Raw genomic sequence first — 25,789 nt, 5'->3', positions numbered from 1 at the left:
TAAAATATTGTTAAATACTGTAACTCCTTCCAGAAAACAGTCTGAAGTGTACCTTTCATAGATAGCAGATTCCAATTCAGGTGATGTCAAAAGGGCATTGATTAAGGTGTTGTTGTTAGATGTTGGTTAAGAAGTGCCTCTGACTAATTGTAGTTTAAATTTCTTAAACATAGCATTTTAGTACCCAATGGAAAAATTAAATCTCTGTTAAAGTCTCAAGGTATAATTGTTGAGTTCTTTGGACCATGATGGTACGTATGTCTGATGTTTGGCCAATAACTTATTGCATAGCTTCTTAAACTGCGGTTTGCTGTTCTGTACAATGGGAAAGGGTCGCATACGCTTTGCGATTGTCTTGTGATGGGTTGCCTTGGGCAGTTGCTCTGCTAAACTGATTCTGAAAGGGGATCCCTGCCACCAGCTATGAATGTTGGCAGCGATTTCTCCAAGTGAGGCCCCCTCAATCTGAAGGTAGTCATGGACTGGTGTAGAAGATACTAAAAAAGGCAAGAATCAGCCATGAGAAAAAAAAGGTTTAAAAACATTGACTTATAGTATCAGTGAAATATTGAATTTTTATAATGTGCAGATAATGCTGTTTTTAGTGTAACGTAATTGGAAGTACTGAGCATACGTTTGTTCATCCTATATTTACAGTGCAACAGTTACATAACTTCTCATATATTGGTTTCTAGTTGAGTTATTTTTATTTTTACATTTGAGGGTAACTTACCTCAAGCAGCGGGAAATGAGAGCTGGTGAACAAGCAATGTACCTCTCCTCGCGTTTCACTAATTTGTATTTGGAATCCGTGATATACTAATAGCAATTAAAAACATTCAGAATATTTCTGTGTATTAAGACAGACAAATATGCAAATTCGCCAAACCTTTTCAAAGGGAGGCTTTTGTGTAAAGTGCACTGCATTTGAGATTTCTCAACAAAAAGTGAACTTTCCCAACAAATTTCCTTGAAGAACAAGTATACTACAGTACAACAAAATGTTTCCACTAGGAGCAGAGCTTCATGAGGACAGAAAGAGTGACAGTCACAGTAGGTGTTTTTTGCAGTTTGTGCAAACATACCTAATAAGCACTAACTGAAAACATTCCAGTTCACTATATTTGTCACTTCATACAATGTCGTCTGGCTTTTCCTAAGGTCTCATGTTACCAGTGGTGATTTAATCTGAAAATATGTCTTTATAATTTTAGCAAACAGACCACTTTGTTATAATCAGAATTAGATGTTTTACCATTCATAAACTGCCATTTATTAACTGTTCAAAGTGATGATATGGCTTGGCCAACAAAGGGCTGCTTAAATCGTTCAATCATGAGTTTATGGCAGCTGTTATGGCTACCAGAATAAGCCTTTTCTGTTTCATTAAAACATTTTCTTTTATTTAATCAGCAATTATTAAGGCCTCTAGAGAATAATTTCAGCTGTGGATTTTACTGACACATAGTATTTTCCATCCATCCATCCACTATCCAACCCACTATATCCTAACTACAGGGTCACGGAGGTCTGCTGGAGCCAATCCCAGCCAACACATGGCGCAAGGCAGGAAACAAACCCTGGGCAGGGCGCTAGCCCACTGCAGAGTATTTTCCTTTTTTTTAAAATTTTCTTTATGTATGTAAAAGGTAATTGGTCGCAACTAGTGTTTGAAGAGAAGAAGGCTATTGCAGTTGGTGCTGTGCAGGCCTCTCCATTCATAAAGCAGACATCCAGTAGCTATCATTTCTTTTGTAGGTAGTAGCTGCCAATCTAAATCCTACTTTATAACACAACCTGTTTGTTTTTCTATAGCAGATATTTTTGTGCTCATCTTCCAGAGCTCTGGGGTTGGTTTGCATAGCCCCATTGAACATCTTTAATTTCCTGGGCAGCAGCTGACATTATAGTTCAGCATTTCAACTTAACTAGTTAAACATGTGGACAGCATCCATTTCTCCATCTTTGTTGTTCTTGCATTCTGCATCCCAGACTTGATGCTCAGCAGATGGCGCTGCTCTTCTTCTTCCTGTTAAAGTGTTCTTCATCACATCATCAGCCTCTGTGATTTTCTTGAGCAGAGAAAATCAGAGCAGATGTCACTGGTCTTCTTTCTTTCCATCATATTACTTCATTTGCCTGTCACTTTTGCTGTAAGAAACCCACAAGCACATGTCACTTTGCTTAATTTTCTGCTACTTCAAAGTTTTTGAATTACTAAAATGTACCAGGTCATAAGCCTTTGATCATGACCACAATCAAGGAGGTTTAGCCCCTGCCTTTTTCCATCTTTCTCATTCTTATACTGTATATTCCACATTGGGTGCCCATCAGACTAGCTACAGTAGTTACATGCTGTGCCTCAGTCACATGCATTTCTCCATCTATGTTGTTCTTGCATTCTGTATGTTACACTTGATGCTCAACAGATGGTACTGATATTCTTCTTCTTCCTATTATGGTGTTTTTCATTATTTCATTGGCCTCTGTGATTTGCTTTATGCTCAGTAGATGTTGCAGGTCTTATTTTTGTTTCCACCATGTCATTGTGTTTGCCTATCACTACAAGCCCAGGTCAATTTATTAAGTTTGCCACTTCTTCAAATTTTTGGCATTACTAGAACATATAAAGTCATGCGCTTTCAATCATAATCAAAGTTCTAGCTACAGTGGTCCAAGAGTAATTGCATGATAGATGGACAAACCCTACCAATTTATATAAATAGTACCCATCTAAGATGGGTTCAAATCTAAGTAATCAACGCAGACTATAACATTAATGTTTGCCATGACCACCTATTGGAATGTATTTTGTAATGCATGCAATAATAAAATGGGTTGCATTTGTGTTTTCAACAGATGGCACATCACACACATTTTTAGTAATAAAATGCATTACTACAAATGCTTGTGATGCACCATCAGCAGGAATGACAAATGCAAAGCATATGTCTCCATTACATGCCATTTGGTATGGGATTCATAAAAGCAGTGTTAATATTTGTGATGCGCCATCTGTTGAAATGACACAGACATAATAAAGGCAAATACCCAAACATATTAATAAAAGCCAGGGAGTGCCCAAGGGTGTTGCAGTCAGAAGCTAGGGATAAGTTAAAATACAAATCAGGCAAAGGCATGAAAAAAGTGAACACTGAAAATCAGAGGACAAGAGTAAAAAATCATAAATTAGAGACATTTGCTGTTGGAATTAAAACAAATGCCAAGTGGAGGGCTGAAGTAATTAGTGGGGTGAAGCTTAAAGACAAATGATTCTGGCTTGTTGTTCTACCCTTTCTGTGCTGTTTCTCTTCTAATGAGATGGGAATACATTCCCCCTACATACAGTATGTGGCCATGCTGGAAAAATTAGCTAATGACTGTTTTTATTCAGTGCCATGAAAAGTAATCAATATTATTTCAAATTGTTAAAACTGACTGTTTTCAAGTCCTCAAACAAAATCTGGTATTAGACACCTGAATGCACAAATAACACTTTTTTTTTACTAACTTAATAGAGCTAAATAATAAAGTCATTAAATAATAGCTTGCACTGTGTGAAAAAATAATTGCCCCCTAAATAAATCAATTCATTTAAAGGACTAACAGCAGTTAGCTGATTGAACTCAGCCGGGCTTGATTACAGCCAGCTCAGCTCAGTCTAAAGCTCACTTATTTTGACTCTTACCATAGGAGTCAAGTTGTTAGCTCAAATTCTCAGTAAGCACCTCATACCACAATCACACAGAAAATACTGATGAGAGCAGAAAAAAAGTTCTTAGATGATTTCCCAGCCATTTGGAAGAATATTGTAGACAGACATGGATAGATAGGACAAAAGTTCAACATTTTGAACAGTGGGTTGCAGTCTGGTGTAAATCAGACACAGCATTCAATAATAAGAACATCACACCAAAACTCATACATGATGGTGGTACTGTGAAGGTGCTGCTTCAGAACATAAACAACTTGCCAGAATTAAAGGAGCCATGAGTTCTTCTTTTTTCAGACAGTTCTTAATGAAAAAGTCTGCACATTCATTCCATTACTTGAAGCTAAAGCGTAGCCAAGTCACACAGCAAAATAATAGTCCAAAACACAAAGACCAGTCCACGTCACAATAGATGGAGAGAAGTAAAATTAAAGCCTTGGATGGGCCTAGTCAAAGCCATGAGACTAAACCCAATAGTGATGCTGTGGCAAGATATGAAACAAACAGTTCATGCTCAGCAGTCTACTAATGTTACTGAATTAAAGCAGATCTGCACGGAAAGGTGGGATAGAATTTCTTTACATTAGGAAGCATATGGTTGCAGTCATTTCAGCTAAAGGTAGAACAACCAGTTGTTAAATATAAGGAGTATTATTTTTTCACACAGTGGCAGTTAGTGTTGAATTGCATTATTCATTCAATTAATAATATACATTGAAAAACTGCTATTGCTATTATATTTTAGTTGAATTCCTGAAAATATTCAGTGTTAAGTTTTTCATTATTACAGAAAATTACCAAGGGGCGCCTTAAGCAGTACAACCCATGCATCACTAGGCATATCCAGCTGTCTTTTGGAATAAGCTAAAGGAGACTTTAATCAGGCAATAGCTCATCAGATCTTACTGTTTGTCTTTTAGAAAACATTACATTTTGAAGCTGATTCAGAACCAGAGTCAAAATGAAGATAAGTGTCCTGCCTTATCTGCTTGTGTGCTGATGCCAGATTCTAATCCATTTCCTGCAAGTAGCTAATACCGCATAGTTTCCTGTTCCACCTTAACTTGGAACACTGCTGTGTTGCTGGCAAGAGTCCTGAAAAACTTGACAACCCTGTGGTGTGTTGGTCTGCCCCTCCTCTCCAAACACCATCACGGGCACTCCTTGCACGAGCAGCCAAGAATGTGACCTTAAAAGCCTTCCAGCCTCTCTGCTGAATGCCAGAGATTTCAGTACAACACTGCATTTGACATTCCTTTTTACTGATTTTGTTTCTTTAACATTAGATCCAAATCCGTGACAGTGACAAAGCTAGTGGTGAACTGTGTTGTTCAAAGTAAAGGAGATTTCTTGACTGCTGGCAAACCTAAGTATTGAATTTTCAACAATAACTAGAACAATTTTAATGCCCCTGGAGACAGTGTTTTCATTGGTCAACTGTCTTAATTATTATTTTGGTAAAAATCTTTTGTCCTTTTGTTCTGTAACCCAAATACTACATTTTGTGACCATGAGAGCTAATTCCATTCCTTGTTTGTTATGCTTTACAGAACAAATTGTGGAGAAGGATGAAGGTCCATATTACAACCACCTGGGTTCAGGACCAACTGTGGCATCAATCAGAGAACTTATGGAAGAAAGGTAAGAACTGTATCAGTTCATGCATTCTAATAACAGGTGACTAGTGAAATGCACACATTTAAAGACACTTTTAGGATAGCTTTCACCAAAAGCCTTGCTCCTCCGTAATCAGTTCATTTGGTGCTGGCAAATAGTAAATTACGACTAGCTGAGAATAAAGGCATAGTAAGCATGGTACCCTTCAGAAATATAGACAGCTTTATCGGTACATTATGAGTAGCTAACATTTGTGTGTGTCTGGTCATAAGCCCTATTCAGAATGGGACTAACTTTGCAAAGTGAGTTGGGATAAAATAATTATTACCGGAGGACCTCTGTAATTTTACTTCCAGCAAAATCACTCCTGTCAGTAACTTTTTACGGACTGCATGTTAACTTAGCAGTAAAGATTACAGAGCATTTTAACTTTTTAAAAACTCTTAAAAATTTACTCCAGGTTAAACTTGTCCCATGTCGTAATTAACAGCAGTCCTCTAGTTTTAAGTACTTTACCCAGTGGCTGAAGAACAAAAAAAGAACAGCCGGTACTCCTTGTCATGCATGCTGTAAGACAGACAGGATGGGGAATCCCGTTGGAGGTCCAAAGGCAAGCTGATATGCACAGTTTATAGCAGAACAGGAGGGGTGGGTTGTGGGCAGAGCCCCTTGGAAGTGCGAGTAGACGTATTCTTAAAAGTAAGGGTTGTTGGTGTGGTCTGAACTGACGCTATGCAGTAGTACTCATGCATTAACTACCGGTACTTGTAAGGTAAGAATGGGGAAATGCGGGTTCAGAGTACCTGTGTGTAGTGGCCTGCTTCAAACACTGCCTTTACCCAATCTCCTCATATAAAGCTAATCCCACCCAAAAGGGCTTACAAATGATAGATGTCCTTGGGTAACAGTGACATTACCACACCTCTTGGTGTAAAACGAATCCCATCCAGATAGGGATATAGACTGGTATTCTGTCTAGGGCATCTTTCTGCCAGTTACTCCCAGTATGGCGACTGTGGTCCTTCAGTGAATGAGAGACTCGGAAAACACATGAAAAGTTAGACATTTACATTCGTGAAAAGCTGCTATGCACGAAATTACTGTATATATTTGTAGTATGCACTTTAGACTATATTGAGATATTTCATAAGGGTCTCACACATAACATGTAAGATGAAGACTTTGTTATTTGATTGGTATTGAACACCTAAAGAAGTCTTTTAATTTTTCATATCATATTTTTATGGTTCCCTTAGAATGATATTACATTGCAAAGCTTTTGTTCATTTGTATCATTTCTGTCATCCAGAAACTTAAATGCCGTATCACATGCAATAATTACAAACCCGTAACTGTTTAGTGAGAGATGGAAATGTAAGCAAATGTAGGACAGTTTTGGAGCAGACAAAGGACAATTTTCTCATTCAGCTAGAGCAGAGGTATAACTCTATTGCCTTCACGTTTTTCCCAGTGCACATGATATTTTTAGTATGGGTAAAGTGTACATTTTTGACATTTTAAGTTCAGTTTAAGCTAAGGAGTAGATTTTATTATACCATGCAAATAAAACATGATATTGATAAAGGGCAGGTAAAAAAACATTTTTTAAATATTTCTTGCCCGGAAATACTGGGCCATGTTAGTTGTTGTGTAAGTCAGCATGCTGGAACACAGCCAGCCAGCTCTTTGAGCTTCTTTATAACAGACGGAGCTTTCTGCCTTTTCTTGCAACAGCTTTTCATTCTTACAAGACTGCTGCCGACACACATTGCGGAAGCCTCTTCCCATGGCCCTGCTGATCTTTGCGGGTGACTTAATCTTTAGTGCTCTTTGTAGCGGCCACCTTCTCATGTTGGCAAACAGACAGCCACTTAAAAGGCTGGCAGTGTGCATTTGTAGAAGAACAGGTTGTAGGAGGTCAGCCTAATGCCTGTCTGATTGCATCATTAAACAAGAAGCCACCTAGTGGGGAAATCCAATCATTTCTTGGCTTTTTCTCTGTCACAATATCAAATATCATTTTCTCCATGCGCATGGAAGTGCAACTACTTGCAATTAATATGAACAGAGCTTCACATTTTAAATGTCAGAGCAGGAAGGTTAGATTTTTTTTAATTGCACACATTTTTATATATTATTAACCATACTAGAAAAATGTGTTTTTTTTATAATGTTTAAGATAACTTTGACCAGATTCTCCTTGTTTGAAAGTCTTCAGTCAAAAAATATCATGTGGATTAAAATATGATAATCCTCTCTCAAGATGAGGGAGAAACATGTTAAGATTATGGGTGACACTATTAGAAAATAGAAAATGGCACCTAACTACTACACAAATATTTTAAAGGAATCTGGTGAAAAAGTGTAAATATAAAGCGCACTTTGGTCTCTCGGTCACGGTCACACAACTTGAATGTGAGAAGAATAGTTTGAAAATGAGGTGAATTAACCAGGATTAATGCTGTTTCCTCACAGTTACAGGAACGTAGGTCCAAACCCAGTTAATGTCTGTGTGGAGTTTGTACATTCTGATCGTATCTCTCTGACCTTTTCTTTAGTTGCTCTGTTTTCCTTTGAAAAATGAATGTTGTTTTTTTGGCAACTCTGAATTGGTCCCTACTAGGGATGTCACATTAACTGGATGACTGAACTAGAAATCCCATCAACTTCATTTTAGTAAAAGTACTTTCATTATTGGACTGAACAATATTGAGCCTTTTTCTTTAATAGAATATAAAACATATAAATACTAACAGTATTACAAACCCTGTTGAAACACTGGTACATTCTTCAAGTAGTCTGTTATTTAAGTAAACTAATATTAGCTTCATAAACGTTAAAGTACAATGCAGGGATTGAATTTTAATTTGGTATAGACAGAGGGATTCCCCCAGTGTAACAACAAGTTTGGGGTTTTGTTATAATCTTGGGAGGATTTCAGCATAGGGTTTATAAAGAAAGGTACCATCATGGACTACATTTCCATTGGCATATTCTAAATTTATTTCCTGTCATTTTCTCTCCAGTAACTACACAATACTGCTTAATATCAGTCTGGTTGTCAGAGAATCACTTTGTTGTTTGCATCATTAGCTAGATAAAAAAGTAACTTACTAAAAAGTCAGATTTCAAATGTTGTCCAAATCTGTCCATCCTGTTTTACATTTCTCCAGACTTTATGGCTTCCTGTGTGAAATTGGTCTTGTCAGTTTTATATTAATCCTTTATTTCAGAACTCTTGTAAAACAGTTTTTGTTGTGGTGTTTTGCTATTGTTTAGTGTGTGTATAGTTCCTAAATCACAATTAATTGAATTGATGTTACCTGTAGGCAATAAATCTTAACCATTCAAATATATGACTATCAAAAAAAACCAACAAAATGTCTTCAAAAAACAAATGAATGACACAAATTTAGCATTTCCATGTTCGCATTGAGCAGTGAAGTACATTTTGCTTGTTTTGTGAATTACTCACTTCTATTAACACAGTACATACTGCATTAACAGGGAGCTGTGCTTTGTGCTTCGAAGCACTGGAACACTACAAATTTTTTTTGGTATTAATAAATGGAGCACTTCATTTTGTCACCGGTGTAGACAAGCCAAATAGCTACTTCAACTGACATTTGCCTGTTGTTAGCATTGTCAGTGTGCAGTTTTCCCTCACATCCCACAGTCCAACTGTATATAATAATAATAATACTTCTTTACATTTATATAGCTCCTTTCTCACAATTCGAAGCACTTCAGTGAGTGAGGAGCCATTTCAACCACCACTAATATGTAGCATCCACTTGGATGATGCAATGGCAGCCATATTTGCACCAGTATGCTCACCACAAATCAGCTGTTAGACGGTGAAGAGGTGAGAGAGACAGCCAATTAATGACAGGGGATGATTAGAGGGCCAGAATGAGTATGCTGTGGTGGGCAATTTAGCCAGGACACCGGGATACACAAAACTCTTTTTACGAAAGATGCCCAGGGATCTTTTATGTCCACACAGAGTCATCCAAAGGACAGCATCATTTTTAACAGCACAGCGTCCCCATCACTGAACTGGACCATTGTGGTCCACGTTTAAACCAGAGGGTAGGCACCCCCTGTTGGCCTCATCAACACCTCCTCTAGCACCAAGCAAAGCTTTTTGCGTAATTGTGGATGTATGGGAGGTTTTCTCTGCAACCCCGAACTGTATATATGCCACTTAGAAAATGCATGGATACAGTACTTGAGCAGGATTCTGTAGATATGCTTATTGCAATCAGAAAACGAGTGCTTTAGAACACTTAATTTCACCATCTTTTCATCTATAGTTATAGTTCATCTACAGTTAAACAATTACAACGCTCATCTGATTAGTCATATCATTTTGCTCTTAAAGAATGCATGAATCTATTTCTGAACTAATTCTATAATGAGATAAAAGTGCCACTGATAAAAGCCTGTGTGTATGTGTTTTGACGATTTTTGTATTTTTTTTTATAGTAAGCACAATTTCCACAGTCTCTTCCAGAACTTCTCCACCCTCAAACACAACACATTTTATGACTTCTGCTATTTATCATTACCACTCTGAATCATTTTTACATCATTTTTACATCATTTGTTCTCAGTCACACATGAGTGCAGTACCAACGTTCACTCCTTACTACTAATACTGTAAAAAAACTAGTAGTTGCATTTCAAGAATTCTGGTATCAACTTGGTACCAAAGTGTCGGTTCTTGACAGCCCTATTGCCTACTACTGTTGGGATATACTATGGCTGTCATTTTGAGTGAATGGCACAGAAGTTAGCGTTGGTGCTTCTCTGTTAATGGAAACTGGGTTGGAATTCTGGGCATTATCTACTCATACTTTGTAACTTCTCTGTATGTTAGTGTAGGGTTTTGTCCAGGAGCTCCAGTTCTCCTCTCACATTCCAAGAGACTTGTGTACTAGGGTAGTAGGGAGGTTTAAACTCACCAGTACCTTAATGTTAGATTAGATGTGTTTAGTAAATTAATAAAAAAGTGTTATTTCAGGCTCAAAGTTATTGTCCTTTGTGGCAGCCGTTGAATGGGAGAGCACTGCTAAACACTGAAAAGAGAGAACAATGTGGTGGTACCTGCTTTATCACTAAACACTCTTTAAAATTAAACTAATAAAATAGAACTCATCATAATTGTCAATTAAACCCAGTTTAAGAAAATAAGCTGATTTTCATTCAGTCTTCGCAATCACACTGTATTGCCGTAATTTTCCAGAAGGCATGATTTTTGACTGCACACAGTGTCCGAAAACGCACATAAATCACATTAAGAATATTTTTTACTTCCACCTTCTCTGTTAAAAAAATCCCCTTACACCCTGAGGGCATTCTTCAGCAATCTCCACCTGAGAGGGGGTACCCCAAAACATAGCCTTATTATTAAAAAATAAAGGCACTAAAACCTGACAGATAACTTCTCAAATGTGGTAGAATCTGTGTTTGTGGAAAATTTAAACATTCCTTTACTTATAATCTGCTGCTAAACTAGGAAAAAATAGAAGCTATTTTTTTCAAATTTTTGTTTTCTGATACAGTATATCTCATGTACAAGTAATGCGAGTGAGTTTTTTCACGTCTGAGGCATTCCCAGACATGTCAACTATACCTGTTTAAAGTTTCATGTTGATAACACTAAGAAATAAATTGTTACAGAATTTGGCACCACGGCCCCTTCTCCCCTATCCAAAACCTCACCAAATGGTGATCCAGGTTCTGAACAATTTTATTGCACATAAAACAAATAATCATATAAAAATAGTTTAAAATCATAATCATATTAAAAGTCTGAAATATAAATACCTTTGGTGTAGACAATTTCATGCAACACTAATGCAAGGAGGGTGTGAAGAGTTATGTATTGTAATATACTTACACATTATCTATAATATACAGTGGAACCTTGGTTCACAAACATCCCGGAACACGTACAAATCGGTTTACGATCAAAAAGTTCGCCAAACTTTTGCATCTGTTCATGACCACACACTTGGTATATGAACAAGCCAGTTTCCCTTTCGGTTTGTGTGCGCCGATGATTTCTGCACGTGTTCAGTCTCTCCCTGTGCAGGGAGCGAGACAGAGACACACACACACAGACGCGCGAGAGAGAGAGAGACGAGAGAGACGTGCGAGAGAGAGAGAGAGACACACGCGTGTGCGCGAGAGACACACACACACATGAGAGAGAGAGAGACAGAAGCGCGCGAGAGAGAGACAGAAGCGCGCGAGAGAGAGAGAGACACACACACGCGCGCGAGAGAGAGAGAGAGGGCTGGCCGCATATGGGCTTGTTTTTAAAGAGACAGATTCCAGCATTGTTTTAACCTCGTTGTATTTAATGAAGACTTTTTTCTACAGGATTTTAACCTCCATTTCACTTCTGTTTACAGCGATCGGTTCGTAGCATGCATTGTTGCAATGTTACTTTTCTTGGTGGTTTATTAAATTACGGATTTTTCAAATGTTAATTTTTTTCCCTGTGCTTAAAACTCATTAAAAAAAGTGTTTTTAGCGAGGGGTTCGTAGCGCTATAGTGCGAACTCTTGCAGTGTTAGTTTTCTCTGTTGTTCAAGGTTTTCTCAGTGTTATTCAATGTTTTTACATCCATCCATCCATCGTCCAACCCGCTGAATCCAAACACAGGGTCACGGGGGTCTGCTGGAGCCAATCCCAGCCAACACAGGGCACAAGGCAGGAAACAATCCTGGGCAGGGTGCCAACCCACTGCAGATGTTTTTACATTTAGTTTACTATTACGCTGTATATTCTATGGTATGATTAACTGTATTGGTGCTTAAAAATCTTTAAAAAAATATGTATTTACATACAGTTTGTACGGTCTGGAACGGATTAATTGTATTTACATACAATCCTATGGGGGAAATTACTTCGGTTCACGGCCAAATTGGGTTACGACCAGAGTTTTGGAACGAATTATGGTTGTGAACCAAGGTTCCACTGTACACATATTATGCATTTTAAAATGTACATTATGGCTGCTTGATGGTGCCATTGTCAATGTAACATTACATGTAATACTTTAAAGTAACAACGATCTACACTAATCAAAATGAAACTAAATATGAATTACACAAAATAATTGTTTAGCTAGTTAAACTCTTCTTCTGAACTGCTGTCTGTGTTGGACTCAATATCCGCCAGGTCTTTATCGCTGTCTTTGGAGGTAGCCTTCTAAATCTCACTCAAAGTGCGTTTTGTTCGACTTGAAGCCATTTGTTCCAGAAAATAAGTAAAAATGATGCTCAGTGACACCCCTTTTCAATGCTCTGCTACTGTTTACTGTTGATGTGCCATGCTTACTTGAGAAACTTATAGTTGATTATGCACACCTCTAGCTGTGTCTCATTATGTTCATAAATGGACATCTACATATCATTGGAGATGTCACATTCACTGCCATCCATTGGTATAAGGTTTGAGAGCGTGTGACCTATTGAGTCTGAGCTAATGACCCGTAAATTTGAGGTAGTATCTGCCAAGTCTGCTTGGACTTGTGTTGATCAGGAGAATCTACTGTAAGTACTGATGTGTCATCTTGTAGGTATTTGCTTTTAATAATAATAATAATTCATTACATTTATATAGCGCTTTTGTTTTGTGAAGCAATATGCGAGAGCGCACAAAAAAATTAGAAGAACGGTGTAACGCTGTTTTCGTTTTTCAGCCTGTAGCTCAATCATATTTATTGAAATCTATTGGCTAGGACCTTTTGATTGATGCATAACACTTGGATATTCCTTATATAGAATTTTTTCAAATATTTTTGTGACAATTTATGAAACATCACATGTATGATTTCATACCAGATTAAAAGTCAACTGTAAATATTGTAATAATTTGATTACTGGGAGTGTGAAGTCAATACGCATCGCTTGCAAATGAGGTATTGTTTGTGTCACAGTGTGTGGCAAAGTTCACATGTATGATGTAACGAAAGATATTTAAATGATCGCTCGGCCTGGTAAGTTTGTTTATGATTGCAAAATTTGCCACATTGAGTTTTCTAACTTTCTGCTGCCAGGTGTCATTTGTAATCTATTCTCTCAGCATCAACTGCTCCCAAAGTCCATCACTTGGACTCCCAGCAGTGAGTGTATAAGTAAAGCCTGTCCTCATCTGTCTTCAGTGGCACCCATAGGATTGAATATAAAATCCCATTGCTAACCTGTAATGCTTTAAATGGCCTTTCACCAGACTGCATCAGTGACCTTTTACATCACTACAGTGTTGTACGCTCACTCTGGCCCATGAAGCCAGCCATCTTGTTGCACCCCAGACTAGCCTGCATCTATAAATATACAGTATAATCTTCAGCTCTTTGGAGTTGGTCTCCAAAAATAATTAGGCCGGGTACTCTATTCATTCATTTAAAAGCAATTTAAGACCCATCAGTTCTAGAAGGCATTTAACATAATTTATTCTGTTAGTTTAACTCACTCTGTCCTGACCCCTATGATGGTATCCTGTGTCCCGGACTATCGTATGTGTTTATTGTGCTTTGGCACTTTGTATTTATTGATCAAACCCCCGATTTTGTGTTTAATGTATTTATGTTTTATTCGGTGCTTAATGATTCTAGTTTCTTTTGAGCATTACTTGTGATTTTTCTCTGCTTATATTCCCTTTGTGTGCTTTTGAATATTTGTGAAGCACACTGTGTATGGGAAAGACGCTTTATTAATAAAAAGGTATTAGTGTTATTATTATACCTTTGTTTGCATACGCTTCAAAATCAGTGACTTGTCTTCAACATTGCCCAGTTTTGTTTTGTGTAGACTTACATGAATATATTACAATAAAACTGCATGTTTAAAATCTGTTTCACAAGGAGAAATACCTGCAGAAGCTGTTTGTCCTAGGGTGTGAAAAATAGAAAAGGTTTGGTTGATTTAGCTTCTGATTCTTTACTCACATTTTTGCAGATATGGACAGAAAGGAGAGGCTATCAGGATAGAGAAGGTGATGTACACTGGTAAAGAGGGTAAAAGTTCACAAGGATGCCCCATTGCCAAGTGGGTAAGTCTGTGTTCCTTAATATATAATTAACATGATAATAGTACACCAGGATCTGCAAAACATTATGTCAAAATACATTAAAGGCAGTTATGATGTTGTTAATGATAACATTTCCAGAAAGCTCATTCGCCAAAGTAGCAGGCTCTCAGTTAACAGGCATTAAAATGACCACTCATTAACTGGTAAAGCAGAGCTCATCCCTAATAACCTCATGATTTCAGAAAATATTCAGACCACTTTACTAAACATTTTGTTGTGTTGCTGTCTTGTGCTAATATCGTTTAAATTTATTCAAGCAAATCAATACCCCAGAATGATAAAGTGAAAACAGGATTGTAGGAATTTTTGCAAATTTATTAAAAATGAAGAACTGAAATATCACACTGTAACCCATGTATTCAAATCCTTTGCTATGACACTTGAAATTTGCCTCTAGTGGATTCCACTATGTTGCTTATAATTGAGATGTTTCCATACCTTGTTTGGAGTCCACCTCTGATCAATTCAATTGGTTGAGCAGTTCTGAGACATGATTGTGTCAAGGCACAGATCTGGGTAAGGCTACAAAAAAGGCCTGCAGTACTGAAGGTTTCCCATATCATGGTGACCTCCATAATTCTTAAATGGAAGAAGTCTGGAACAACCAGGACTCTTCCTAGAGTTGGCTGCCTGACCAGACTGACCAAGAACACAGTGCTCAGCTCCAGAAAACTGATGTGGAGATGGAAACTTCCAGAAGGAAACCATCATTGCCACATTTCATCGATCTATAACTCTGACTCATCCTAGAGATGGACACTCGGTCAAACTGAGCAATGGGAACTCTGGGTGAGCTCAAGAGATTCTTTGTGGAGACTATAGAAACTTCTGGAAGGACAACTACCACTGTAACAATCTGGGCTTTATGGCAGAGTGAAAGGCCACTTGGGGTTTGCAAAAAGGCACCCTGAGGAATGTCAGACTGTGAGAACCAAAGACTTGCTGTTCTGATAAAACCACTATTGATCAATATGGTCTCAATTCTAAGCACCATGTCTGGAGGAAACCAGGTACTGATCATCACCTGTGCAATACCATTGCAAGGACTTAGAGACTAGACAGGTTGGAGGGAAAGCGGAACAGAGCAAAGTATGGATCTACAGTATGCCTAAGGAAAAGCTGCTCCACAGTGCTCTGGACCTCAGACTGGGCCAAAGTTTCACTTTCCAGCAGGACGATCACCCAAAGCACAAAGTGAAGACAACCCAAAAGTGGCTTAACAACAACTTTGGGAATGTTCTTGAGTAGCCCAGTCAGAGCTTAGACTTGAACCCAATTGAAAATCTATGGGGAGATATAAAAATAGCTGTCCACTGACATGTCCATCTAACCTGAGAGAATTGGAGAGAATCTGCAGAGAAGAATGGCAGAAAATTCCCAAACCCAGGTGTTGCGTCAAACCCAAGAAGAGTCCAGGGTGTAATCGCTGCCAAAGAGGTTTTAACTAAGTACTGAGTAGTGGGTCTGAATACTTGTGCCAGTGCGATATTTCAGTTTTTATTTTTAATAAGTTTGGAAAAATGCCTAAAATCCTGTTTTTACGTTGTCATTCTGGGGTATTGAGTGTTGCTTAAATGAAATGAATTTAAATGATTTAGCACAAGGCAGCAACATACAGTAACAATATGTAAAAAAAAAAAGTCTGAATACATTTGGAAGGCACTGTAAATAAATAAATGACTGCCTACAGTAGGTACCGCGAAAGCTACACAAAATATATAGCTTTAAACACACCACAAGCATTTGACCATTGAACATTAGAAATATTGTACTTCTTTAAATTGTTAGCATAAACAGCCCAAAGAGCCAAAACAATAACACATGGCCTGGAACACAACTTGCTATAGCTGTCTTTTCATTTACAGGTGATTCGGAGGTCCAGTGTCACAGAAAAGCTCTTATGTCTTGTCCGGCATAGAGCAGGCCATCACTGTGAAAATGCAGTCATTATTATTCTCATTTTGGCCTGGGAAGGAGTGCCACGAGAGGTGGGTGACAAGCTGTATCGAGAGGTTTCTGAAACTATCACAAAGTTCGGCAACCCCACTGCACGGCGCTGTGGCCTCAATGAACTGTAAGTTGCTTTTGCCTTCTAATAATACAGAATTCAAATTGTTGCTGTATGACCATGTTATTGTTCAATTGTAAAATGAATGGAAAAAATCTAATTAAGTTCCAACACAAATACTGTATATCTATTAAATAAATATATAGTTAAAAATAAAAAAAATCTGTTGGACTTGTATTGCAAACAAACAAACTCCCCAGTCTTTGCACTGCTGCTCTTATTAATCTATAGTTTTTCTGTACTTGATAAGGTACTTGTCTTTATTCTTGCACAAAATTATAATGTTTAATGTAGACACCATGGATATTCTTCACTATTACAGGGAGAAGGAAGATTTAATTCCCTGATCCTGCGCTCCATATTTCCCATCTAAGTGTACTGTGCCTTTGAGTAGTATAATTTCCCATTGGGATTAATAAAGTATCTATCTATCTATCTATCTATCTATCTATCTATCTATCTATCTATCTATCTATCTATCTATCTATCTATCTATCTATCTATCTATCTATCTATCTATCTATCTATCTATCTATCTAATAAGGAAAAATGACATTGGTGTCACGAGTTACCAATTTCTTTTCGTATTCTTTCCATATCAAGTCGTACCTGTGCCTGCCAAGGCAAAGACCCAGAAACATGTGGAGCCTCTTTCTCATTTGGTTGTTCATGGAGTATGTACTTCAATGGATGCAAATATGCTCGCAGCAAAACACCACGCAAGTTCCGATTGAGTGGAGACAACCCTAAAGAGGTGAGCCTTTCAACAAGTTGAATACTGTAGCTGAATGTTGTTACTAGGCATCACGATAAACTTTCAGATTGAAGCAAAGTTTTTAAGTATATTGTTCACTATGAGCTTGGAAGAGCCCTCTGGGACAGGCTGTTATGTAGACTCCTCAGGTAAGGTAATTAGTCAGAAAATGTAGATGTTTGTTTCAGGTACCTTTCAAAAAACCTGAGAAAATGCACAACTAACAGCATGAATTTTATCTTATGCTCGCTTTGGTGGTTGTAGGCTTTAAACATTAAACTTATTGCCAGACAGAAAACTGATTCCTATATTACAGGAAATAAAAACAAGAATTTTAACAAATTGGGCCGGCACAGTGGTTCAGGCAGTAAGGAGATCTGGGTTCGCTTCCCGGGTCCTCCCTGCATTGAGTTTGAATGTTCTCTACGTGGGTTTCCTCCAGGTGCCCCAGTTTCCTCCCACAGTCCAAAGACATGCAGGTTAGGTGCATTGGCGATCCTAAATTGTCCCTGGTGTGTGTGCCCTGCGGTAGGCTGACGCCCTACCCGGGATTTGTTCCTGCCTTGCGCCCTGTGTTGGCTGGGATTGCCTCCAGCAGACCCCCTTGACCCTGTGTTAGGGTATAGTGGGTTGGAAAATGACTGACTGGATTTTGACAAATTAGAGGACTAGGGCTTGTTTGTTTAACTAATAGCTAAGTTGTCCCAAAACCTTAATCCAGTTACTTTTAAAAGTTTTGAAGGCTTGCACTTTAACTCCATGACTCAGTAGTTTGTACTGGTCCATCACAACCATTTGCACAAAGTGTTTCCTGGATTCTGTCCTTAACATAAGAACATAAGAAATTTGATTAATGAGAGGAGACCATTCAGACCATCAAGCTTGTTTGTTTAGCTAATAGCTGATCTGCCCCGATATCTCATCCAGATACATCTTAAAGGTTGTCAAAGCCTGTGCTTCAACTACATGTTTAGGTAGTTTGTTTCAGCCTCTCTTTACATAAAAAAGTGCTTCCTGACTTCAGTCCTAAACACACTTCTCCTTAACTTCCTCTGGTGTCCTCAAATATGTGATTCCCCAATAATTTGAAAGAATTCTGCTGGATTTGCTTTATCAATGCCTTAAGATCCATCCATCCATCCATTATCCATCCATCCATCCATCCATTATCCAACCCGCTATATCCTAACTACAGGGTCACGGGGGTCTGCTGGAGCCAATCCCAGCCAACACAGGGCGCAAGGCAGGAAACAAACCCCGGGCAGGGCGCCAGCCCACCGCAGTGGCCTTAAGATCCTTCAACCCTAATTTCCATTGTGTCCTTCAGTACTGTGTTCATAACTTCTGTTGGATCAATTTCATTTTATTGTTACTTTGGTCATTCTGATCTGGTATTTGTATAAAAAGTATTTAATTATTGCGGCACACTCCCATGAACCCCAGTCGTGTAATGAGATATACCCAGTGACTCTGTCCAACTGTTCTACAACTCACCCCAACAAAATCATACAGGTTAAGTTATTGAGAGTTGACAACCAATAAACGCTAACTCAGAAGTACAGCGCATGTAGCGCTGTGGCGGTGAATAAGGAATGCAGGCTTGTCTGTCTGTTGTCTTGAGTTTTACGTACCTTGATAGAATGAAGAAAGGGCACAACTGACCTCATTTGCAGCATGTTTTTGGGTGTCAGAGAAAGGAGCAAACTCACAATACTGGATTCTAAATGTAAAACTGTGCTGGAAAGTCATGACACATAAACGTAATTTGACATCCCCAGTCATTTCTAGTCATATAATTTGAGATACTTGAGCAACAGGATTAGTAACTCGTCGTCAACTTTAACATACCCAGCAACTAAAAGTTGTCTAATGGAACATTGGCTTAAAGGACAGTATGGCTTTACAGTGGTTAGCAATAATGCATTGCAGCTATTTAAGCCAGTGTTTCATTAACAACTTCAGTACCATCTGTGTGATTTTTGCTTTATTTTTTCTGGGTACACTGGCTTTATGCCATGTTCCAAAAATGTGTTTTTCAGATAATTTGATGTCTTAAAAATGATTGAGTGGAGGTGAGCCTGCAAATGTGTATAAATGGCAGCTTGTCATCCATTCAGGGTTTCTTTCTGAAATTTAATTGATACTTCTGAGAGGAGTAGATTCTGGAAACAAAAGGATATTATAGTTGACTCTGCAATAAATAAGTGCATATTGTCATTTGTTTAGCTGAAATGTCTTTCCTTATTAATAATGTAGGAGGAGAACCTGCGGGACAGATTTCAAGACCTGGCAACCAGAGTGGCTCCAGTGTATAAGAAGCTGGCTCCCAAGGCCTACGGTAACCAGGTGAGAAAAAAATGCGCTTGTTCTGTCTGCAAAATCTAATTGGCTAAAACAGCTAGTAAAATAGGAGTCATAATATTAATGTGTTTTCTGTGAGACAGGTGGTAGGAATAGTTTTCGTGAAAACTGTGGTCCATAAACTGTGTCTCAGTACTGTGTTGTGTATAGTACTGTACGTTATGGAAAGTTATTTCTTTAATCATTATACATAAATATAAGTAAATCTCATCTTTTATTCTCTTATCGGATCCAGCAGTTACCATATTTTTATGTATGTATACTGTAAGTGGCATATTTGATGTTGCATACTTTATGAGCTTAATATGTTCATTATAAGAACTATAGACAATTATGGTTAATTAGTTCGGATTCAGCGGGTTGGACAATGGATGGATAGAAACATAATTAGCTTTATACTAATGTCTGCAGAGATTGGCTTAGTGGTTATGGACACTGCCTCATAGTTCAAGAAATGTTTGCTCAGTGCTGGCTCAGGTGCTGTCTTACTTTTCTTCAAGTACGCCAGTCCATAAGCGAGTACCAAGATGTGGAGTTTGTTTCTGGGTTATACCATGTGTTGTGAGAATGGACTCCGGTTTCCAATTAAATAAAGACTTTAGATAAATTAATAAATGTTATACACTGTAACCAAGTGATCGCAAACAACCCATCTCCTTCCCTATCTGGGCAACACTTAAACAAGCCCTAGGTGTCTGCAGCCAGCTTCCAGTTAGCTTATGTCCATGAACCACTTTTAGTGACATAAAACACTGAAAATTTTAATCATACAAGATCACCCAGCTTCTGTAATGTCAGTGAGTATCTCCATGTTCTTGTTCGAGTCAGCACTTTCCTGTTTCTCTGTGCTCCTTTACTTCTTGGGACCAGGTAACCTTTTCTGTTTTGGATGTGAGCAAGAAGATTTGCAGAACAAACAATTCTACATAAATATGTTAAGGCTTGAGCCTCAAAAAGATCACACCATTTCTTGTTACCATGTTACAACAATGCCTACACTCACATCAGTGATGCAGAACTTCAGTTTGAGATTTCCAGTTACCAATAGCTTTATTTGCTTTAATGTGTGTTATTCAACATCTCTGAGGTTTTAACCTTTGGCCTTTGGTTTTTATGACACTACTTTACGAAACTCTTTTCTTTGTGCTCAGTCTATGCATCGCTTTTGGCAATGGATTACACTTTGGAAGCTATCCCAAAATCATACATTATTGCCTGTCATTTTCAGCTTAAGACCAAAACCCTACGGTTAGTGGGCTGACAAGACCACATGGTTATCCATAACAAAAGAGAATTGGCCATTGTAAAGCTTTTATTTTACTTTATTTTTTACACATATATGTTACTTCTTTTCATAATTTGAAAAATACAAAATACAATTTACAAAAAATGTACACATATATGCACATAGGTGATCGCAGGGGTGATAAAAAGGTTTTGAAACTGACCTATTAAGGTAAGAATTGGATGGTGTAAAAAAGGAAGCAGAAAGGCAATGGTTAACACCTGTCCTCACTGCTTTTTCCTCACTGACAGCATGAACAGTAAAGTAAATGAGTATAATATTGACTAGGTATGTGGCATGTAATCGATATGAAGTCAAGTCAAGTCAAGTGGCTTTATTGTCATACCATCCATACACCATATTGCAGAATAAAGAGGCACAACATGACGAATGGTTGTGCACCTGATCTTATCAAGGCTGGCTTGGATTTTGAATTACATTACCATTTGACAATCACCATGCTTACATTGTTTCAATTTTTGCTTGGATTGTAGCTCATAATATTGTATCCAAGCCTCGTCCTGAGGTAAAAACTCTTTTTAAATTTTTGCCAGTTCAAATGCATTACCTTGAGATTCTTCTTGGATCGCTGGATATGGTCACACTTCATTTCAGGAGTCAATGTTTTGGGCATCCAGTGTGCACAGACCTCACTCATCCTAAATTGTTCATCAGTTGTCCCAAAACTAATCCTTGTAGCATCAGCTATCTTGTGCACCATCACTCTTCAAAATTCTTGCCAAAGCACGTGTGTACCCAGAATCACCTTTATGGGTCACAATCAAGAGGTGAGCTGAAGAATTACTTTGTGTATCCAAATACTACTCATATCATACAGCTACGGAAAACATCCTAATTTTGGTACTGTAAAATAAAGTATTTTGCAAAATCTATAACTGCCCTTTCAGTGCATGGTGTTTTAAAAGCTGTTTTTACTTGAGATCAAAAGTGACCGAAAATGCAAAACAGCTGGATGCAAATTTAAATACAAACCCCAATCTTATAGAATATTCAATTCCTGAAATAAGTGATAAAATATGACCATAAAGGTATCTTTGTTCCGTACAATTACATGGTTAGCCATAAAGAGCCTTGGTTGCAGTAAACACAGAGAGCTAAATGGTGCTGTTATAGAAAAGACTGAGAAATATAAAAGGCAATAGTGCTTTAGTGACACAAGATCCTATAGCTCTGTTGCTCATTCCATTTTTTAAATCACACTTTCCTGTATTTGCTGGATTAGCCTGTGTGCACTTGGCCATTGTTTCTCATCCCCATCTGTTGCACTCCTATTTACACAGCATGACTTATTAGGCCCATTACAATCCTGTTTGCCTTTTTTTCTAAAAAGTTATGCAACCCCACTGTGCAAACTTTGTTGCTAAGCAGAAGCAGCAATGGTGACATTTGGGTTACAGTTTGATTGCTGTTAAGTGCTGTATAAACTTTTTAATTATTGAGGGTTTTCTTTTAGCAAAACAGAAAGGCTAAAGTTCAGAATTATAAGAAGTAGAGAGCATGTAGAAGTATTTTATGGCTTGAAGACCACCAATTTGTAAAGGGTTCCTATAAATAAGCACATTTTTGATTAGAAGAGACTGATGTGAATGGCAGAGTCTCAGTAAACATTTCTTTAAAGGAAAAAAAACATTTAAAAACTCCAGAATGACAAGAGACTTCGAAGAGAATCTGGGTGCTTGGATATGAGAGAATGAAAACTGTGCTATAGTGTACCTGCAAACACAACCGATTTAAGCTATTAATAATAATTTTACTCAATATACTTGTACATGGCTAAAGTAAAATGTATAATACAATGCTGGAAAAAACAAGGTGGAGCTGATAAAAAACACCAAAACCCTAGACATCATTTTTTTTAAATCATTTCCTTGAAAAGTAAATCTTATTTGTTTGCTTAACTCCTTTTTGTATTCCCATGCACCCAGTATGTCATTTAAGTCTTCATTTAAGTTATATGTACCTTCCATCAAGTTGCACTCGGGTAATACCATTCATTCTATGTTGAGGTGATGGGTCGAGTTAATGTGGGGGGACAGGGAGTCAGTATGACCCTAATCAATGAACTTTGTTCGTTCGTTCATTCATTCATTCATTCATTCATTCATTCATTCATTCATTCATAATTCATGGTCCATCTTAAACTCGCAGTCTGTCGAGGTACCAGTGAGTCGCATGATTTTCTCTAACTTTCTGTTTCTCGAGCGCTCTGCATTACAGGTACTTCTAGTATACTAAACTGTATGAATGAAAACCTGTTTTTCTTTAAAATTTTCTTTGATGTTGTCATTCCATCTGAATTTAGGTCTGCTGACTCCATAGTAAATGTTCATAAAATGTTTATCCCATCTTGTCTTATTCGTCCTGCTCACACGTCCAAACCAGTTCTGTCTGCTGCTATTGATATGGACTGTTGTACCCGTTCTTCTCATCATTTGTCTTGCCATCTGATTCCTACCATCCATCTGTGACATTTCATCTCTTCATTGATCTTGTTCTTGTCTTCTACTTTCATTATCTGTAGCTCAGAGCCATATCACAAGAAAGAAAGAAAACGTATGCTTCTGAAATTCTCTTCTTTTGTGTTAATAATTTTGTGTTTTTGAATTTTCCATTTATTATAAAAAATAAAATTTATATCCAAGGTATTTAAAACTGTCAACATTGTTTAATTTATTTCCATTCACATTCATCCTGAGCTTATTCTCAATTTTTGCTTCAGAAAAGACCATGGTCTTTGACTTCTTTTTATTGACGGTCATTCCATACATCTTGCTGGCTCAAGTAGTTGTTGTAGTTTTTCTATTAATTAAATCAATATCTCCTAGTCCTGAGTCCTCAATACTCCTTTATGTCTTCCTGTGTCTCCTGAGCACGTAAATAACACGCACAGAACTTGTGATGCAAGGGATCAGCATTATATACTTGGGTATGCTGTCCCTGTCACTACCTGATCTACACACCATGGAGCATAACATGCTCAATCCAGCAGTGAAAACACAGCATACATTAATGTATGCAGAACAACAAAGTATGTTTGTAATATTCTCTTTTTGGCCAGCTAAGGGACCCCTTAGCTGAAAATACTGCAAGTTGTATTTCATTTTAAAGCATGAGTAGAGCAAATCTGGCTGGAGTACTGATCAGATAGTAATATCACATAGGTGTATATGCGCAATAAATTATTCATGAATGTGTAAAGCAGATTGGGCAGTGGCGTAAAGTGTAAGGTGGGGTGCGGTTACAGAATATATGCGTGAATGCTCTACATCATGCAAATCGGCCAGGTAGTGCAGACCGGGTAGTGATATCCCCTTCCAACTAATTGGTTATGCTTCAACTCACACTGTAACATTATGATTGAATTTGCGATTGCAGTAATGCAGTATGCTTTAATGTGAAGTCTCTTTCTTTTACCTTTTTCAGGTGGCAACAGAAAATTTGGCCCTTGACTGCCGCCTTGGCTTGAAGGAGGGACGTCCCTTTTCTGGTATTACTGCCTGCATGGACTTCTGTGCTCATGCACACAAGGATCAACACAACTTGTATAATGGCTGCACAGTGGTAGGTTGTTCTTTGGTATAAGGGAGAGAAAGCTAAGCATAAACTGAGTGTTTTACTTACTAAACTTCTATTGATTGATATATATATATATATATATATATATATATATATATATATATCTTCAAATGTTGAAGTCTTTAAATGCAAAAAAGTAGAGACGGCCTAAGGAACTGTCTTGACCAAACTTAATAGCTTATTGATTAAAACCATACAGGAATTAACTGTGAAAATGCATAACAGAATTTCTGTTATTGTATAGTGTGGAAAAATAATTTTGAATTCTACATAGCTCATAAATACCTTGCTTGTGAAATTATTTTCAAAGGAGCAAGCCTCCTGCTGTTCAAAGTTATTTGGTGACAGTTCAATTACTAGTAGAAGTTATATAAAAACCTATTTTCACCTGGTAAAATATGATCTCGATATTTTCAGCACTCCTTGTATTCAGTCCTGAATTAACCTTTCATGTAAAGTAGGCATTAACCCTTAGCTATCAAGATCTTAGTGTGACACCTCTGAGAAGTTAACCTCCAGGGAGAAAAGCTTAAAATGGTGGCAAAGTTCAAATATAGGATGAGCAATAACAAAAAATGGAGAGCTAGATTCAGAAATAAATCACAGAGTGCAATCAGGTTGGATAAACTGGAAAAAGACATTAGGAGTACTTTGTGAAGAATTAGTACGAGTGAAGATTGACATGTATAAACAGTGCCCAGACCAGTATTGCTGGATGGATCAGAAGTTTGGGAAATTAAAAAGGTGCATGAAAGGAAACTGGATGATTAGATGGATGTGTGGAATAACAAAGCTTGATAAGATCAGGAATGAGAGAAGGTACAGTTAAGTAGGGAAAACTTCACAGAAAATACATCAAAGAAGGTTGAAGTGGTACTTCATGTCATGAGAAGAGAGGTAAATAATGTAGATCATGAATATGGAGTTGGATGGAGAAGAGGATGGACTGTGTGAAGAGGGATCTATAAGAGAAAAGGGTTTCAGACATGGAGGTGTACAACAGATGAGAGTGGAGGAGGCGACCCCAAATGAAAGAGCAAAAGCTTTAGAAGAAGAAGATCATGCTTGTAACTCTTTTTCTGACACACTTGACTTTAACTGATTTTTTGTAATCGTCATTACCTGCCATGTTCAACTTTATTTTGCATTTTTTTAAAAAACTTTTTTCTGTGGCATGGTGTGTGACTGAAGTTTAAAGGTTTGGTTTGAAGGTGTTGTCAAGTATCACATTTGTTTCTGTTTGATGGCATAAGAGTTTCGCTTCCATTGAGTGTAAACACAGCTTGC

At 37.7% G+C, this 25,789-nt stretch overlaps 1 protein-coding gene across 3 annotated transcripts in view; it reads left to right on the top strand.

Annotated features, from left to right (window-relative positions):
- tet3 (tet methylcytosine dioxygenase 3) overlaps positions 1 to 25,789 on the top strand; it is a 141,107-nt gene that overhangs the window by 109,085 nt on the left and 6,233 nt on the right. For all 3 annotated transcript variants that reach the window (XM_051924417.1, XM_028798725.2, XM_028798741.2), the window contains exons 3-8: positions 5,263 to 5,353; positions 14,305 to 14,398; positions 16,303 to 16,511; positions 17,109 to 17,259; positions 19,516 to 19,605; positions 24,350 to 24,487. In XM_051924417.1, coding sequence (XP_051780377.1) covers positions 5,263 to 5,353; positions 14,305 to 14,398; positions 16,303 to 16,511; positions 17,109 to 17,259; positions 19,516 to 19,605; positions 24,350 to 24,487 — 773 coding nt within the window. The remainder of the gene's footprint in view (positions 1 to 5,262; positions 5,354 to 14,304; positions 14,399 to 16,302; positions 16,512 to 17,108; positions 17,260 to 19,515; positions 19,606 to 24,349; positions 24,488 to 25,789) is intronic.

Source organism: Erpetoichthys calabaricus, chromosome 1 (assembly GCF_900747795.2).
Source record: "Erpetoichthys calabaricus chromosome 1, fErpCal1.3, whole genome shotgun sequence".
NCBI classification, from domain to species: domain Eukaryota; kingdom Metazoa; phylum Chordata; class Cladistia; order Polypteriformes; family Polypteridae; genus Erpetoichthys; species Erpetoichthys calabaricus.
This window is presented reverse-complemented; position numbering and strand designations above follow the sequence as displayed.